This window comes from Cololabis saira, chromosome 3 (genome assembly GCF_033807715.1).
Source record: "Cololabis saira isolate AMF1-May2022 chromosome 3, fColSai1.1, whole genome shotgun sequence".
Lineage (NCBI taxonomy): Eukaryota > Metazoa > Chordata > Actinopteri > Beloniformes > Belonidae > Cololabis > Cololabis saira.
In genome coordinates, this window is record NC_084589.1 from 25,367,732 (window position 1) to 25,384,144 (window position 16,413).

The window sequence follows — 16,413 nt, forward strand, 5'->3', positions numbered from 1 at the left end:
TGATATTAATCTCAGGACACTAGTGTTTTGGAGTTTTAAAATGATTTTTAAACAATAAAAGTGATTAATTCCTCCAAAAGATTTTGTCTTCTGTTACCGGTAAACAATCCAAGAACACAACTTGAAAGATCAGACAACATGCAGCATGATTTTACTCAGGAAAACCTGTTTCCACCTGCTTCCCTTCTTTAAACCATGAAAACTAATCTGACAGTATGACAGTAGTATTGATTTGCTCTCAAAAACAAAGCAAATTCCCTCCAAAAGTGGTTAGCTCTTCCTATCAGGTCATTTCACGCTGTCAACATGCAGAAAATTTCTGATTTTCATCAATACCTGTAGCAGTTGATCAGCCTGATCCGATGTAAAGAATTAAATCTATAGACTACATAATGAACTCTCTGCTTTAACTGATCTTTGATGTTAAATTCGAGTCTCAGCTAAGTGCGTGTCTTATAACACACAGATGGAGACACATCCTGTCTCCCAGGTGGCTCTTCCTGGAGCAGCGGGGCTGATGCGGGAGGAGGAGGAAGAGAGAAGGGGAAGAAGAGACTAAGCGGCAACAGAAGAACAGACCTCCCGCTGAACTTGGCCGGCTTCCAGCCTTCATTCACCCAGTAATCAGCTGTGAACCAGTCATTCATACCGGCTCGAAACAAATACATTAACATTCGCTGATTAACATTCCCATTAAACTGGCACGCGCAACTGGACACATATGCAAGTCTCTAACCGGATTGCAGAAGGAGTGTTTGTGTCTGTTTACCTGCTGGGTGTATTTGGCTTCGTGACCCCCACAGAAAGGGTTGAAGGGCTTGGGTTTACACAACACTGTGTACAGCAGTAAGATGGAGATGGAGATGCTACCGTGATGCACCCTGATCAAAGGATGCCAACTACGGCCCAGGAGGAACTCTGTGCCTGCGGTTCCGAAGCCACGGCGCTGCGCAGGAGAGGCCGAGCCGAGCCCCACGCAGCTGGGGAGGATAACCTCCGGTGATTACACCCACAGGGGTGAATGTCAATCAAGTTGTCTGGCTGGATGTGTGTATGTGACTGCAGGTGTGTGAGACAATGCCCCTCGATTGTTGATATGCTTTATGTACAACTTTGCCTTCACAAAGTGTGTGCATGTGTGTGCAACAATGTGTGTGTTTCCAGTGCCCAGTGATGGCCTGCTAGATTGAGCTGTCAGTCGGCAGGCAGCAGATGAAGATTAATGGAGCGAGCAAACAATAAGAGGCTGGCAATGATCATAAATATGCTAATGACCGTTATCAATACACACTCACTAACATGTATATAAGAGAGAGAGATGGTGTGTGTGTGTGTACAGTATTCATGCAGGAGAGATTTGGGATAGGAGGTGATTCAGGTTACTGAGTTAAAATCATTCTCCCTCCCCTCGGGAAGCCCACTAACACAAACACACACACACACACACACACACACACACGTATTTTTAAACTGGCAGAGTGTTGGCTGCTTGATGGACGGGCAAGCCAAGCCTCCCATGTGTTATGTTTGAGTTGTGGGCTACAAAAGGGAGGGGAGGAGGGCTCATTGAGTAGATGACATGATTGGTGTCGCATTAAAATGTGTTTATTTAGTGTTTGTGTATGCGTGAGAAGGGCGATGGTGTCTGTGCCAAGCCTCTGATTAAGACTACAGGATCAGCTAATGGCACAATGAGAGGCTGATTAAGAGCAGAGGAGATGGTGAAAAAAGAAAGCAGAGGGAGATAAAAGGCATAGACGGACAGATCTATTCACTAAACTGATGATGGGGCTCTTTGTTGTCTCATCCCATTCTGCCGTTCTCTGGGGTCCTTCCTGTGTCTGCAGCGTACACTCATTTTTTAAATGAAAACCCTCTTTATTTATCTCTCTCGCTGGCCCCCCTCCTCCTTTCTCATCGCCTCCCTCACCACCCATCTGGGTCACCCTACACATAGGAGCCTCAAACTGTAACCTGGCCGTGCACTCCCTCACCTGAAAACCCACTTCTTCACCTGCTTTTCTCCACTTTCCATTTTCAGTTGTCTTCTCGCTGCCCGGTTCTCTGTGTGCTGCTAGGTGTTCTGCAGTGTCCACCGGGAAATGTTGGGGGCTCCCGGGGCCCTCCGACCTTCCTCGTCCTTTAAACACACATGTGCTCCTGCTCTGTTAACTCATGCATGCTGGCTGACCAATTCTGATGGAGAGTGCCATTCGTGTGTGGGAAGGTGTCGATGGATGGAGTGTTTAAAGCTCACACTGGGAAGTGGTTATGATTGGGGCTAATGAGCTCACTGGGGACGCTGGGATAGATGAGGCGGGCCTGGCTCAGGTACAGCTCCCTGGAGTGTTTCTGAGACCCTTTACACCCCATGGGAATGTAAAGGGAGAGGAAAGGGACGTATGTGTGTGTGTGTGCGTCTGTGTGTGTGTATTTGTGTATGTGCAGGTGTGTGTGTGTGTGTTTGGATAGCTCCTGTTTGAATACTCAACAGTCCCGGCAGTCATTTTGCACCAATTTTGCTGAGCTGGTTATTACTACATTTAATAAACTGAGCTAGTTACAGATTTAGATATTAAATCAACCCAGTTATTAAAACAGAGTCTCTGTCGAGTGCTTGTTTTTGTGGTTGGTTTTTTTCTCGAGTGTTAATAAGCAGAAGTTGCAGCTCTTTGAAGCCCAGGAGAACAAACTCAAAAACTCAGTGTTGACTGCGACCATGGCATCAGTGGTAAGTGTGTGTGTGTGTGTGCGAACAGGTGTGTGTGACAGTGTGTCATTCTGCGTGTGTCTCATTACCATGCATGGTGTGTCAGTGTTGTCCAGGAGGCTGAGCCTCTTCGCTTTGCTCCAGGGGACAGATATAGATTACTGGCTGGAACAGGCAGAGGAGCAGGAGAACCTCTGGATCCCAGACCCGGGAACTCTGGGCTGGGCACGGCTCTCAGCTCATCAGCCCGTCTCCAGAGGCTGTGGAGCTTAACCTGGAGCAAGGCTCTGATTAACCAGACTAATGACAGTACGGCCCCCAGTTCCCACTGCCCAACACCATAATCACTGCTTAAGGCCCCGGCCAGCCGTCTATATGGAGAGAGAGCCGTGTTACAGCTTAATGGATAAGTCTACTGACAGCAAGCATTTTAAGTCAGCTGTCAATACAAGCTTTGAGAGTCACTTCCACTGGAGGGACTAATGTATGAGAGGCTGGAGTCGTGTCAAATAAATTCAGAGCGTAAATTCATTTTTCTCTGTTTGTCATCTGTGCCTGTGTGTGAATATGAATGTGCATGTCACCACAGTTGGAGGTGTTTAATGAGCACGGATCGATGCCGCATGTGTACCTCCTTATCGCTAAAGCAAATATTTCATCAGCAAAACGGATCCCTTCAGCCCATTGGTACGCACAGAGAACCCAACAGACAAACGGCCCAAACCAAAGCACGTATGCAAATAAGACAATGACAGGCATGCCTTTCCTCATGTCCCACTTGTACATAGGATCACCCGCTAGGTGCAATAAGCATTCAGTGGTAAAGATTTGTGCGAAGCTGGATGGGAGTGAGAACAGAAGAACATGCCAATAGTGCTTACTGTGAGTAAAGTGATTTCTGACAACTCCTAAATGAATCCCTGTGGGTAAAGAGGCTTGCAGCAAGATCACAGACCCGCTTTATGACTGTTTGTGTGCGACAGAGAGTCAGAGGTAATAGCTTGGTGTTATAAGCAGGGTTGAGTCGATAAGTGATCTTGCTTCTGCCCGATAAAGATTGAGGGAATGATGTTGAGTTTAGATTGGCCGCTTTTCCTTTGCTGCTGTACGAGGGAATACAACTCTGCACTTTTACTGCATACACAGTATGAGCCACCAAAGAGAAAATAGAGGGAAAAAGGAGAGCTCTATTTAGTCTGCTGATCATTTTTATCTAGATTATTGAGTATTTCTTTCAGTCAAGTCAGCCCGAAGAAAGACTGAGATAGAAAATGTGTTTGTTCGTTTCTTAATACTGTCTAGCTACATCAGAGGTGCAATCTCTAGAAATATATTTAGTAAAAGTGGCTGAGGATTGTAATACCAAGCCAGAGTATGTATAATGACCTACAGGAGATGGTACACAATCTCAGTTTCCACTTGGAGAGGAGCCTCCAGTCAGATGCATTTCGGGTGCTGGTGGCAGAAAAAGTTGTTAGTTGTGTGCAAAGAAATATAAATGAAGCCGTCATTCCTTTAGCTGTTGGATTTAATAGAAACCTCAAAAAATACACTCTCTGGAAAACATGACTTCTTAGGACGGACGGCAAAATTACAGAGGCCAACTATAAAGCCTTGCAATGCAAAATGTAGGCCCATGGTACTGCAATACATCGATGTATTTGACGTTATATTAAGTTAATTGTTTTAAAACTTAGAGTATGAATCAACGTTGAGGTTTAAACACTTGTTTAAACACATGGTTCTTCAGTTAAGGAAATATAATAAAAAAGTAAATTACTATCTGGGACAGAAGCAATGTGTCAAAAATATATTTATTATGTGTCCCTCATTCTGAATATCTCTTAGTCTAAATCCCTATCAGAGATCCTCCCTCATTCTCCAAACTACCTGCCGTGTAGAGATAAGACTAACTACTCATAACGGTTGATAGCACTTCAGAAATACCTGTAACATGCACCTACACTTGTGCAGGTCTACGCCACAGCGGCTTTTAGACTGTTAAAAAGTGAAATGGTTCCTTTGCACTTTGGCTCAAAGGACCAAAAGAGACAACAAATCATTTTCATTTTACTTTTCCAACCACTGAGCTGTCCCCTAATTTATCTTCTCATAATCTTTCTTCCTTTGTGAGTTGTTTTCTTTAGAAATACAGTATCACTGTCAGACTTCATATCCATGCAGTCTTTTAGAGAGTCATGGGCCTCTCTCCATCTTTATTAAATACTCTCTGGTATGCCCTGAGTTCAACTAGCAGTTTATATACTGGGTATACAATCAGGGTCTAATTTATTTGCAAAAAAAAAAAAAATTTAAATCAACATTTTACATCACGTGCCAACTGTTTGTTGTTGTTGTTTTTTGATGGCCTCACACGCTTTTAATTTTCTAGAGGAAAAAGGGTCTCTTACTTCAAGTTGTGACGTAAATTCAAATCCAGGTGAAAAATATTCATATCAAGAGGAACCGCATAATATAAATGTAGTTTCACATTGATATAAACTAAAGTTAGAAGGTATCATATCATGACTCTCTAGATATGAGAGCTCTGGAAATAATCTTAGGAGAAATAGATAGACGTGAATAAACTTACTCCAAACCATAAAGAAATGTATTACTTATCAAAGTTGATGTATATGTGGAGGTAATTACAATATATTATATCAGGTTTTTGGTATCATAAACAGATTGATTTGTTCTGTAAGTTGACACAGTGGAGAGAAGAAGTTGTGGCACATCAAATATTCCAGTTTTCAGTCTACAGAGGCTCTTGTTGACAGATGGCTCTGACTAAAACCATCCACATTGCTGCTGATCCCTCATATCATCCAGAGCTCACCCCATGTGTCCGGACAGCACAACTGTGCAAGACACCAGCCACGTGCATTTTTCTACGAGTGTGTGCGCACATGTGTTAAAGCTTTACATATGCCGGTAGACGGCTGAGCAGAAGACGGATCCCTGTGTGCGCGCTCAGCAGCTGCGTTTCTGAATGGATCCTGAAGCCATTGTTCTGCTGTCACTAACTCGTCTCTCAGGCCCAGGAGACATGCTGCTGACATTTACCAGACACACACACACACACACACACACACACACACACACACACACACACACACACACACACACACACACACACACACACACACACACACACACACACACATAAGTGTACGTTCCTTTCCTCTCTCCTGTCTCATTCTTCCTCTCTTTCCCACTGCTTCCATCAAAGTCCCTCGCTCATTCTCTTTCAGTCACTCCATCTCCTGCTATGGCATGATGTACGGGGCCAGACGTGCACAGAAATGTGTGTTCAAGTGTGAGACAGATTTCGTGTTTGTGTTAATGAGTGGCCCTTTAAGGCTATTAAGCTCAGATTGGTACGCCCAGAGTCCCTCATTACCCAGCAAGCATCGCCCTCAACACGGAATGGTAATTGGTACGGAGACAGGGAGGGTTGAGGTAGAGGTGGGAATAATAGGAGGATAAACATGGCATAATTGGGTGGATCGAGACCAGGAGAGGCGATTGATCAGGTTGATTTGTGTCTGCTCAGAGAGGCTGTGTGAAGAGCAGGAAGGTTAAAGGTCAGACACTCTAGTATGTGCATACACGCATGTTAACCCACACACACCTGACATAGGTTTAGGAGCAGGAATTCACAAACACACACTAGAACATGCAACGTCTGTATGACACTAATCTTATTGGTGTTTAAATTGTTTGTCAAACTGATTTTTTGTAGATATTCCATACACATCACATGTTGCTGTTTATTTCATTCTCTGACTGTGTGACTGTGCATCTGTGTGACTATGGATGTCCGTCAGACTGTGATCTTTCTAACTCTTGTCACTCTTGACCATTTATACTTCATCCAGTGTAACATCAGCATCACCTGCAGGATATATACACAAACAGCAAAGTTTTTTTTTCCGGTCATTACTTTTCTTTAGTGCCTATTAAATGTATTCATTGATAAAATATCAAAATCTGAATAGGTATCTAAAGAGGAATGAAAATATGACTCAAAACTGCCAAACGTGTTCTTTTTGTATGAAATTCTTATTATTGTATTAGTTATTATGTCCAATGGTTTGTTACATTATTTATGCTTTAGCAGTGTCAATGCTTAATCAGATGGATACATATACTGCAAATATTTTTGATAACTTTGAATATAAATGTAATAATATGTACTTTACCTGTATTTCCTAATTCTCGAAAAGCATGAACGAGAGAAGGTAGTGAAGAATGAAATTTAAAACGTGGATAAATGTCGCCATCAAGTGACAGATCTGGGTATTACAACCAAAGACAAAGGCAAGGCAAGGATGGAGGAACAGGTTACATGCACTTGCACACTACGTCCAGGCCTTTATGTTTGGTGTTTGCATGGCCATGTATGTAATGTATGACTTTGGTTAGAGATTGTCTGCAGTGAAGAACATGCATTTTTGATCTCTGAATGGTTCAAAACCCTCTATATCAGTGAGTGTGAGCGTGCATTGTAGTTTATTCCTGTGATGGACTGAAGACCTGTCCAAGATGAGCCCTTCTTTCTGCCAAACAAAAGCAAGCTTACAGCTCATGCCCCTGAATAAAATGCAGCTGGTATTGAAACATGATAAAGATGGTTTATTATAAGGTTCTTATAAAGCACCTGGTATAAGATGGTATGAAGTAGTCTGTATAACACATTTCTTTTATTCAATTTTTGTGTCATTTTTATCTTTTGCCTCCTTGGTCAAATGTGTGAGTGTCACTGATAAGGACAACCAAATCTTGTTCAACCTGACAATGTGAAAACTCTGAAGTCTGAACTGCACAAGCAGTTTAATATTTCCATATGAAAAACACTTTGTGTTCGTCAAAGAAATCAATGCAGAATACTTTATTCTGAAATGTCTAGTAAGAGACAAAAGGGCATGTATTATTGTGTCAGGGAGTAGCCTAAGTCCATCCATGCATCCATTTTCTATACCCGCTTTATCCTTTGCAGGGTCTGCTGGAGCCTATCCCAGCTCATTACAGGCGAAAGGCAGAGGTTCATCGCCCTGGACAGGTCACCAGTCCATCGCAGGGCCACATAGATAAACAAACAACCAGACTTCCAGTACAGAATCCTCAGCTGGGAAAACCTGACAAAATTCACTGATGCCTGCCTACTGTTTAAAATTTTAAATGGTAAGGCCCCTCCACCTCTCAGTACTTTTGTCAAACAAAAAACATCTCATAATAGGTCCACAAGATCTTCCCAGAGGGGGGACTGTATGTACTGTGCTGTTTAGGTCCAGCTCCTTCAGTCAATCCTGTTTTTCAGTCAGAGTTCAGTCACTCAGTTTTGGAACATCATACCAACTGATATAAGATACTGTGCTACCTACCACACCTTTACAAAAAAAACTCAAGACCTGGCTATTAACAAATCAAACATGTGACCACATGTAATCAGTTAATTGTGTATTGTATTATTGTTTATACTATTATTACTTTTAATGCTTCTGTTTTAGGTGTAATGTTTTATAACATCTTGCCAAAAGGACTACAGTTGCGAATTAGCCAGTTGGCTAAAACTGGCGCATTTACAGTAATGTTGATTAATGTGTACTGTCCTTTTTTAAATAAACTGAAACTGAAACTGAAACATACTCACACTCACCTACTGTATTGGCAATTTAGAATCATAGCCTAAGTCTTTTTTCGTTTTCTTTTTTTCAATACACTCATTGCATGTCAGCATGCCTTATTCGATGTGTAAAGGGAATTTGAAAATACATAATCCACTATTACTATGATTCCACTTCACATCCAGAGCACTGTTGTGGAATTGAGTCTCCAATTGATCGGTCCAATAACCGCACGACGTCGCGAGTGCTCATTGGATGGCACAGTGATGGACTGAGTCCGGAAAGGAGAGGACGAGTGGGCGAAACCATTCACCCAGCTGAAAAATATGTAAAGATTAATGCCCCCCAGTATCCGCCTTCGACTTTCACAGTGGATTATGATCATGTATGTGTATTAGCTGGTAAATATACAAATCTGGGCAATTTAGAGTAGGATTATCCTCCCTATCAGCCGGTGAGTAGCGCGGTATCCCCTCATATCCGCGCCAACCAGACGGAGAGGATGCTGAGATGATTCCGTGACGCTGCAATGGATACCTGCGAAGATACACAAATCCAAACAGTAACCGGGATCCAGGTTGATTCGTTTGCCCTTTAGTCGTTTTTATTTTCTTATTATTTGCTATGATTTTCTGGCGGGGACTCGTCCAGCTGTCGGTGCTGCTCAGCCAGAGCAGATGGCCGGGGGTTGCGCCGAGCCCCACCGAGGAGGGAGCGCTCCGGAGCGGCCACGGGGAGCACGGGGAGCCGGGGCACCAGGAGCCGCACAAGGACTCCTACAGCACCTTCGCCTCGGAGTTCCTGGAGTCCAGATACCTGTCTGACGACGGTGAGGCACTTCACACAAGATTTAGAGTATAGTTGCATTTGTTTACATGTTATTTACATAGAAGCAAACATACAAAATACAAGCAAATAGAAGAGAGGAGAAAAATATGCAGGAACTGAACATTTCCTCTTTATTTTTGTGTTGCATCCAACCTGGTTTATCTGTTGAAGGCCTTTCAGCACCCAGGCCAGCTCCCTGCTGGCTGCGCCTGCGCACGCACCTGCATGTACACAAACAGTGAAGATGGCCTCTCCTTAGTTGGCCTTTCTCACTGAAAACAGGCCTCCCTTGTCATGTGTGGACCATCAGAATGGATGATTTTTGCATCTTGCAGGTTATCCATTCCCCACTGCTCCACCCGTGGATCCTTTTGCCAAGATAAAAGTCGTCGACTGTGGAGTTACCAAAGGCTGCATAAGGTCAGAAACACTTCATCGAAATCACCACGTCCTCTTTCTGAAAACACATCTTACAGTAATTGCATTTACATGTCTCCTAGCTCCATTATCCTGCAGGCCACGGTCTAATTTCAGAGAACTGAAGCAAAATTGAAATTCAGACACAGCCTTTGTGTGATTCGCCACAATATTAAATGAGCCACATGTTCTCTGATGAGTTCTATGCAGAGGTGTCAAGTAACGAAGTACATATACTTCGTTACCTTACTTAAGTAGAAATGTTGGTTATCTATACTTCACTGGAGTAATTATTTTTCAGACGACTTTTTACTTTTACTCCTTACATTTTCACGCAATTATCTGTACTCTTTACTCCTTACATTTTAAAAACAGCCTCATTACTCTATTTCATTTCGGCCTTTAAAAAAAAAGTATCCAGTTAAATTGCGCCATCCGGATAGAGTGAATTTGGTTGTGGTTGTTTCAGATGTTCTTGTCCAGTTTTGTTCTTACATCCGTTGCTCTCAGATTCCTGCAACTAAACTTGGATGTACATTCCAATAAAGGTTAGGATAAATGATAACATGCCTCTGAAGTTTGACGTTTTGCACCATTACAATACTTATAGGCAACTAGTCATCATATCTCCTGCTCTCTGAAACACATGTTAATGCTCAATAGTACACATATATGGTTCTTTAATATATTTGCATTATACTAAGATGCATTCATTTTCAATGGCTTTTGTCCTTAATGGCTTTTTCCCCCTTACATTACTTTTACTTTTATACTTTAAGTAGTTTTGAAACCAGTACTTTTATACTTTTACTTGAGTAAAAAACTTGAGTTGATACTTCAACTTCTTCAGGAGTATTTTTAAACTCTAGTATCTATATGTCTACCTGAGTAATGAATGTGAATACTTTTGACACCTCTGGTTCTATGTGTCTGTTGTGCCTTTAAAATGATTGACATTATCTCTCTGTGTCCAGGTATGGGAAGCCAGGGTGTGATGCAGAGTCGTGTGAATACTTTCTGAGTTATCGTCGCATCGGGACAGATGTGGAGTATGAGATGAGTGCAGACACAGATGGATGGGTGGCTGTAGGGTTCTCTTCTGACAAGAAAATGGTGAGTAATTGCACAACTTTTCTGACTGTTGATTAGTTGGGACAACATATCAATCCATGATACATTTTAATAATTTCTGCACTGATGCAAATCACAGAAATTCACAGCCAATCATCGGCAATCATGAAGTAATCGAATGCTGTGAAAGACTGTATTGAATATTTGATTTAACATACAAGGCTTCCAAAAGTATCTGATTGACAGCATCATTAACTAATCAAGGTAAAGTCACACTAAAAGCATAAAAACATGTATATAGATTTGACTTCTTCTGTGACTGTAAATCCTACTCATAAACAAGTTTTAAATGTATAAATAGCTCTTTGATTGTACTGCTTATCATCCACTCTGAAGATACAACCTACTTGGATAAGACTCAAAAAGAAAAAGTCATAATTATAAAGGGTCATAAGCTAAAGATTTGGAAGTTTATTTGAGGTGAAGGTGAAAAGCTGTTATGTTGAATTTTATATCAGTACATCAAGAAACCCCATAAATATTATTTTATTGCCTGATAGCTCCATCACACTTAATGGATTTTTATGCACTTCTGTGACTGTAATCTATTAGTACAAACCATTGGAAAATAGGGTCTGCACATGTGTTCTGCAAGAAATTAGTGAAGTGATGAACATCCAGTGGTCCACTGTAGAATGTATAAAAATGCTGAGAAGGCCCAGTTTATCTTGCTTTTGTGTCAAAACGACAACCCCATGATTGTAACCGGAGGTTAATTGTATGGAGCACCCTAGACAGGAACCTGTCACATAAAGCCACATTTTGATCGGAGGTACCTAGTGCATACACCTGTCAGCCTCAATGTTATGACCACCTGTTGAGGACGGAGCAGATCCTCCTCATTCTGCCAAAACAGCCCAAATCAGTCAAAGCATGGAGAAGGAACATCTGAAGGTTTTCTGGGGTGCCTGGTACTGGGATGACAGCTGTAGATCCTGTGGGCCCACTGTCCTGTGGGGTACAGCCTTTGGATTGAGATTGAGTTTAGTGTCCATAGAGGTTGTCATATCCCATCAGATGGATATCTGCTTTCTGGAGGCTGATTCTTTGTTGTATTCTTTGAGCACTTCTTGAAGACCTACTGTGGGGTTCTCAAAGAATATTTTGGTTGTTGTCAACTGGTCTGTACCCCACTGAACAGTGGCCCAACGGTGTCTATAGCTGGAATCCCAGTACCAGACAGGTCACAGTAAAGGATGCAGGTGTTTCCAGCAGAACATCATATTTTCACAAGATGAACAGTGCTACTTTACCTTTTAGTGGTTTTAATGCTGTAGCTGATTAGTATATAGTCTGAGAAACTAACTGTAAGAATAGTGCTGACTGGACCCACATGACTCCAAGAAGCATCAATGGTGGAGATAGGAGGCATAATTTCTGGTCAGAGCTTTCAGAATAAAATCTGAACAATATTACAGGATTTGTATGAACATTTGTAGTATTTGTGTATTTGTGTATTTGACATCTGCTGTGTGCAAAATTATTTTTTTCAAAATTAATGTATATATAATATTAAAAAACAAAGCTCCTTATTCCTTGATCATCTTTGTTGCTTCAGGGAGGAGACGATGTCATGGCATGTGTGCATGATGATAACGGACGTGTGCGGATTCATCACTTCTACAACGTTGGCCAGTGGGCCAAGGAGATCAAGAGGAACCCGGCTAGAGATGAAGAGGGCGTTTTTGAGAGCAACCGCGTCACCTGCCGTTTCAAGCGACCTCTATACGTCCCCAGAGAGGAAACGCTGGTGGACTTGCATCTGTCGTGGTATTACCTGTTTGCATGGGGACCTGCCATTCAAGGTGAGGAGCAAGCATCGGCATCATGTCTCCTTCCTGTCTTTGTTTTGTTTTTTCTTTGTGACATCCTCCTGCTGTTTCCCCACAGGTTCCATCACAAGGCACGACATTGACAGTCCCCCAGTCAGCGACCGCATGATCAGCATCTATAAGTACGAGGACATCTTCATGCCTTGCACAGCCTATCAGACCTTCAGTTCTCCCATCTGCTTACTCCTCATAGTAGCTCTCACCTTCTATTTACTCATGGGAACGCCGTAAAGAAGAATAGCAGATTACAAAGGGGTTAAGAAGAGAGTGAAGAGAGACTGAAGAAGCAATAAAAACAGTGTTGCCATTTTTTTCTGATGCAACATTGAAGTGTGTACTTAGCACAAATAGAGATACTGTATTAAATGTATTTAACATGACAAATTATGTGCATTACTCATACAGGTAATCTTCACAAATTAAGCAAGCAAATTAAAAGAACAGTACTAGTTTAAAATAAGCAATTTATTTTCAGTATTAATAGCTTCTATTTATTCAAAAAATGTTTCCACATGAGAATAAATAAGTCTCACGAGTCTTTGAAACACTGCATGCACTGGAAAAATCTAGGAATTATTTGGAATCCTGCTGCTCACAGTTGAACTTGGCTGAAACACAAAGGTTTTTGAGAGGATGAAAGAAAATGAAAGGGCACACACGCACACTTTCTGTCCCGTTACCCTGCTGTGTTTATGTGAATAACAGCCATTGTATCTTCCTCAGCCAGAGCGACTGCTTGTTTATCATGGCTGTGACACTTTGACTGCAACTAACAAAGAAGGAGTGATTCATGGGTCGCTATTGCTTATGCAGGCAATAAGACACTGAACAGGAGCAAACTGGGGACTGAAAATAAACAAATTCTTTGCTAGCATATGGACTATTTTTCTCCAGATTAATGTAGCATTTCAATCTGTATTAAAAACAGCTAAATATGTTGAAAAAGTCCATCATATTAGCACATGCAATATACATTTTCCTGTGAATGAACAGATTTCCCTGTGTAACCGGAGAGTATAAAACCACAAAAAAAGACTTTGATCGTTACACATTTAGCCCTTGTTTATACCTGTGTCTAGATAGACTAAAGGGAAGTTCGGTCCATGAAATAATTATGGTCACCTGTTATTACAGGCTGTGCAGTATTATTAAATGTCAAATTACTCAAAGTTGTATCAACTCCCAGTCTTCTTCTTTCTGCTTGTCCCTTTAGGGATCACCATGGCAGGTTATTAATTTCCATAGTTCTCTAACACCAACCATCTGCATATCTTAATCGCTCTGCATCTCATCCTGCCTGGCAGCTTAGTCCCTTTCTACCCATGCATTCCCTTTCTCTTTATGTGTCTAAACCACCTTATCTAGTCTCTCTTACTTTAGCTCCAAGATGTTTAACCCAGGCTGTTTCTCAAATGTGGTCACTCTTAATCTTATCAATCACTATCATCCCAAAGACATATTTACTATTTCCCTCACTTCCACCTACAGGTTTGCTTCCTCTCTCTTGTTCAGTGGCTGACGTAAATAGTATTTATTTGTATTGCGGAACAAAAATCTCTTTTCTCCAAACTTGATGCCTCGCACAGTTTGCTACATACAGCATAAGCTATGGAACACAAACAGGCAAATGTTTAAGTAATGGGGTGTGCATAGAATAGAAACAAACAAACAAATGGGAAGATGATCCCAATTAACTTTATATTATGTTTTATATGACTAGAATGACAGTGAGTGTACATTCCTGATAGTGAGTCTGGAGGTGGGAGACTAATGATACGAAGCTGCACACGTGTAAAAGGTGTTGGATGTGATATTTTTATAGATATAACTATACCATCTATACTAAACCATACTATCTTCACATGCACTGTTTCATCATGCCTGTGAAGATATCAAAACACTAATTGGCATGACTCTGTGGATGCTTGGGGCGAGGTCAATGTTCCAGCCTGAATATTCAAAGCACACTGCCTGAATCCCACAGGAATTGTTGAAAAAAAAAATACAGGGCTAAATATAACACTTGACTTGAAATCAAGAAAGATTTATTTTGCCATAATAAAGACAGAAGTACAACGCATCTGCTATATCCATATCAGCTGGATATTCCTTATCTGTCACCCAGCAGAGGTCATTTGAAAACCTTCCTATTCAGGAAAGCTTTTAACTGTTAAGGAAAGTAGAGAGGAGAGGACGCGGGCGTGTTTGTTCACCGCTTCTCAGTCTCTGAGTTTTTAATTTTTATTGACACTGACCTTTTCCTGTACTTGTTTTAACTTGTTTTAATCTTGTGAGCACTCTGAGATTCCCTGAATGAAGAGTAACTATAAATACAATCTATTATTATTATTATTATTATTATTATTATTATTATTATTAATGTTATTATTATTATATTATTATTAATTATAGTGTAGTTGATCACACATCATTGTTTCCATTTGTAGTATATAAATGTGCTTCCTTGCTTCCATTCACATTTTGTTGTTACGGCTGTATTAAAAAAAAATTGTGATCCAGGAGTAAAATTACCTTATATCAAGTGGATAATATCCAAAACTAATTCACTGTAAATAAATTATGCAACACCTGTATATTTAGAGAACTATAACTAACTATATTAAGAGAAATGCATGGAAATCACACTAAAATAAAATACAGGGAACTGTGTGTTCTTTCTTCCGGCACCTGTTTTTAAATTTGTTTAAACAAACAAGGCATCGGCCATGGAGCAAGCACATTAGAAAAGGCCTGTACTGAGTGGACAAATTAATGAAATAGGAAATAGAAAATAAGGAACAAAAGAAAACAAATTAAATAAAATAAATAAAGGGCAGCACGGTGGCTTGGTGGTTAGTTAGCACTGTTGCCTCACAGCGAGAAGGTCCCCGGTTCGACTCCCAGGCCCGGCAGGGTCTTTCTGTGTGGAGTTTGGATGTTCTCCCTGTGCTTGCGTGGGTTCCTTCCAGGTACTCCGGCTTCCTCCCACAGTCCAAGAACATGTATATTAGGTTAATTGGTGATTCTAAATTGCCCGTGAGTGTGAGTGTGCATGGTTCTGTGTGTATATGTGGCCCTGTGATGGACTGGTGACCTGTCCAGGGTGTAACCCCTGCCTCTCACCTGAAATGAGCTGGGATAGGCTCCAGCAGACCCCCGTGAACCTGCAAAGGATAAAGCGGGTATAGATGATGGATGGATTAATACATTTTCTAAACATCATAAATGTTATGACTAAAATAAAAAAAGACAAATAAAATAAATAAATGTAGCTTAAAAGAAAACAAGGAAAAAGACATTTGCAGTTATAGTTTCCTTCTGGTAGGGTTATACAACATTTCGATCAGAATCTGTTAATTTATAAAACTGAATGTAATTCAGCAGTTTGTTCACAGATTTGAAGTTCATATTGGAACAGTCTCCCCCCACACTTGATTTCAACCACAGGAATGGCTAGTTTCAAAAGTAAACTGAGAGAAGCTGTGTTTCAACATAATATTCTGTTACAATAGTCTATTAGAAAACTACGTTAAAGGAATCCATTCATGTTAATTTTTCAATGTTCATATTATTATTATTAGTATTTGTTCATATGCACTGAGAAATTTATGTTAATATTTTCAGGTTAATTGATCCATGTAATTCTTTGTATAAATGCTGTATTGTTGATTAATTGTATGATTTAATGTGGACCCCAGGAAGAATAGTCTTCATATTTATGCGGACTAATGGGGATCCAATAAATAATAAATAAATATACTTGAGGGATTTACAGTAGGCCTACAACTTAAATTCGTTATAAAAGGCATTAAAGATAGGTGTGGTTTTCATGAGTTTCGAATGTGAATGTAGAACTACATTTCCC

General features: G+C 40.9%; 1 protein-coding gene across 1 annotated transcript; it reads left to right on the forward strand.

Annotated features, from left to right (window-relative positions):
• The first annotated feature begins 8,616 nt into the window (after positions 1 to 8,616).
• On the forward strand, positions 8,617 to 15,204 carry LOC133431053 (DOMON domain-containing protein FRRS1L). The gene is made up of 5 exons (XM_061716774.1): positions 8,617 to 9,169; positions 9,504 to 9,588; positions 10,560 to 10,698; positions 12,275 to 12,521; positions 12,607 to 15,204. Exons 1-5 carry the CDS (start codon positions 8,965 to 8,967, stop codon positions 12,777 to 12,779), a joined length of 849 nt encoding a protein of 282 aa, XP_061572758.1. The 5' UTR covers positions 8,617 to 8,964; the 3' UTR covers positions 12,780 to 15,204.
• Positions 15,205 to 16,413: the final 1,209 nt, after the last annotated feature.

What these genes read in the sequence shown, in the direction of transcription:
- LOC133431053 (XM_061716774.1), top strand. Translation starts at nt 8,965, where the DNA reads ATGATTTTCTGGCGGGGACTCGTCCAGCTGTCGGTGCTGCTCAGCCAG. An exon ending in GTTACCAAAGGCTGCATAAG is followed by an intron (nt 9,589 to 10,559) that starts GTCAGAAACACT and finishes CTCTGTGTCCAG; the next exon opens with GTATGGGAAGCCAGGGTGTG. An exon ending in TCTCTTCTGACAAGAAAATG is followed by an intron (nt 10,699 to 12,274) that starts GTGAGTAATTGC and finishes TTGTTGCTTCAG; the next exon opens with GGAGGAGACGATGTCATGGC.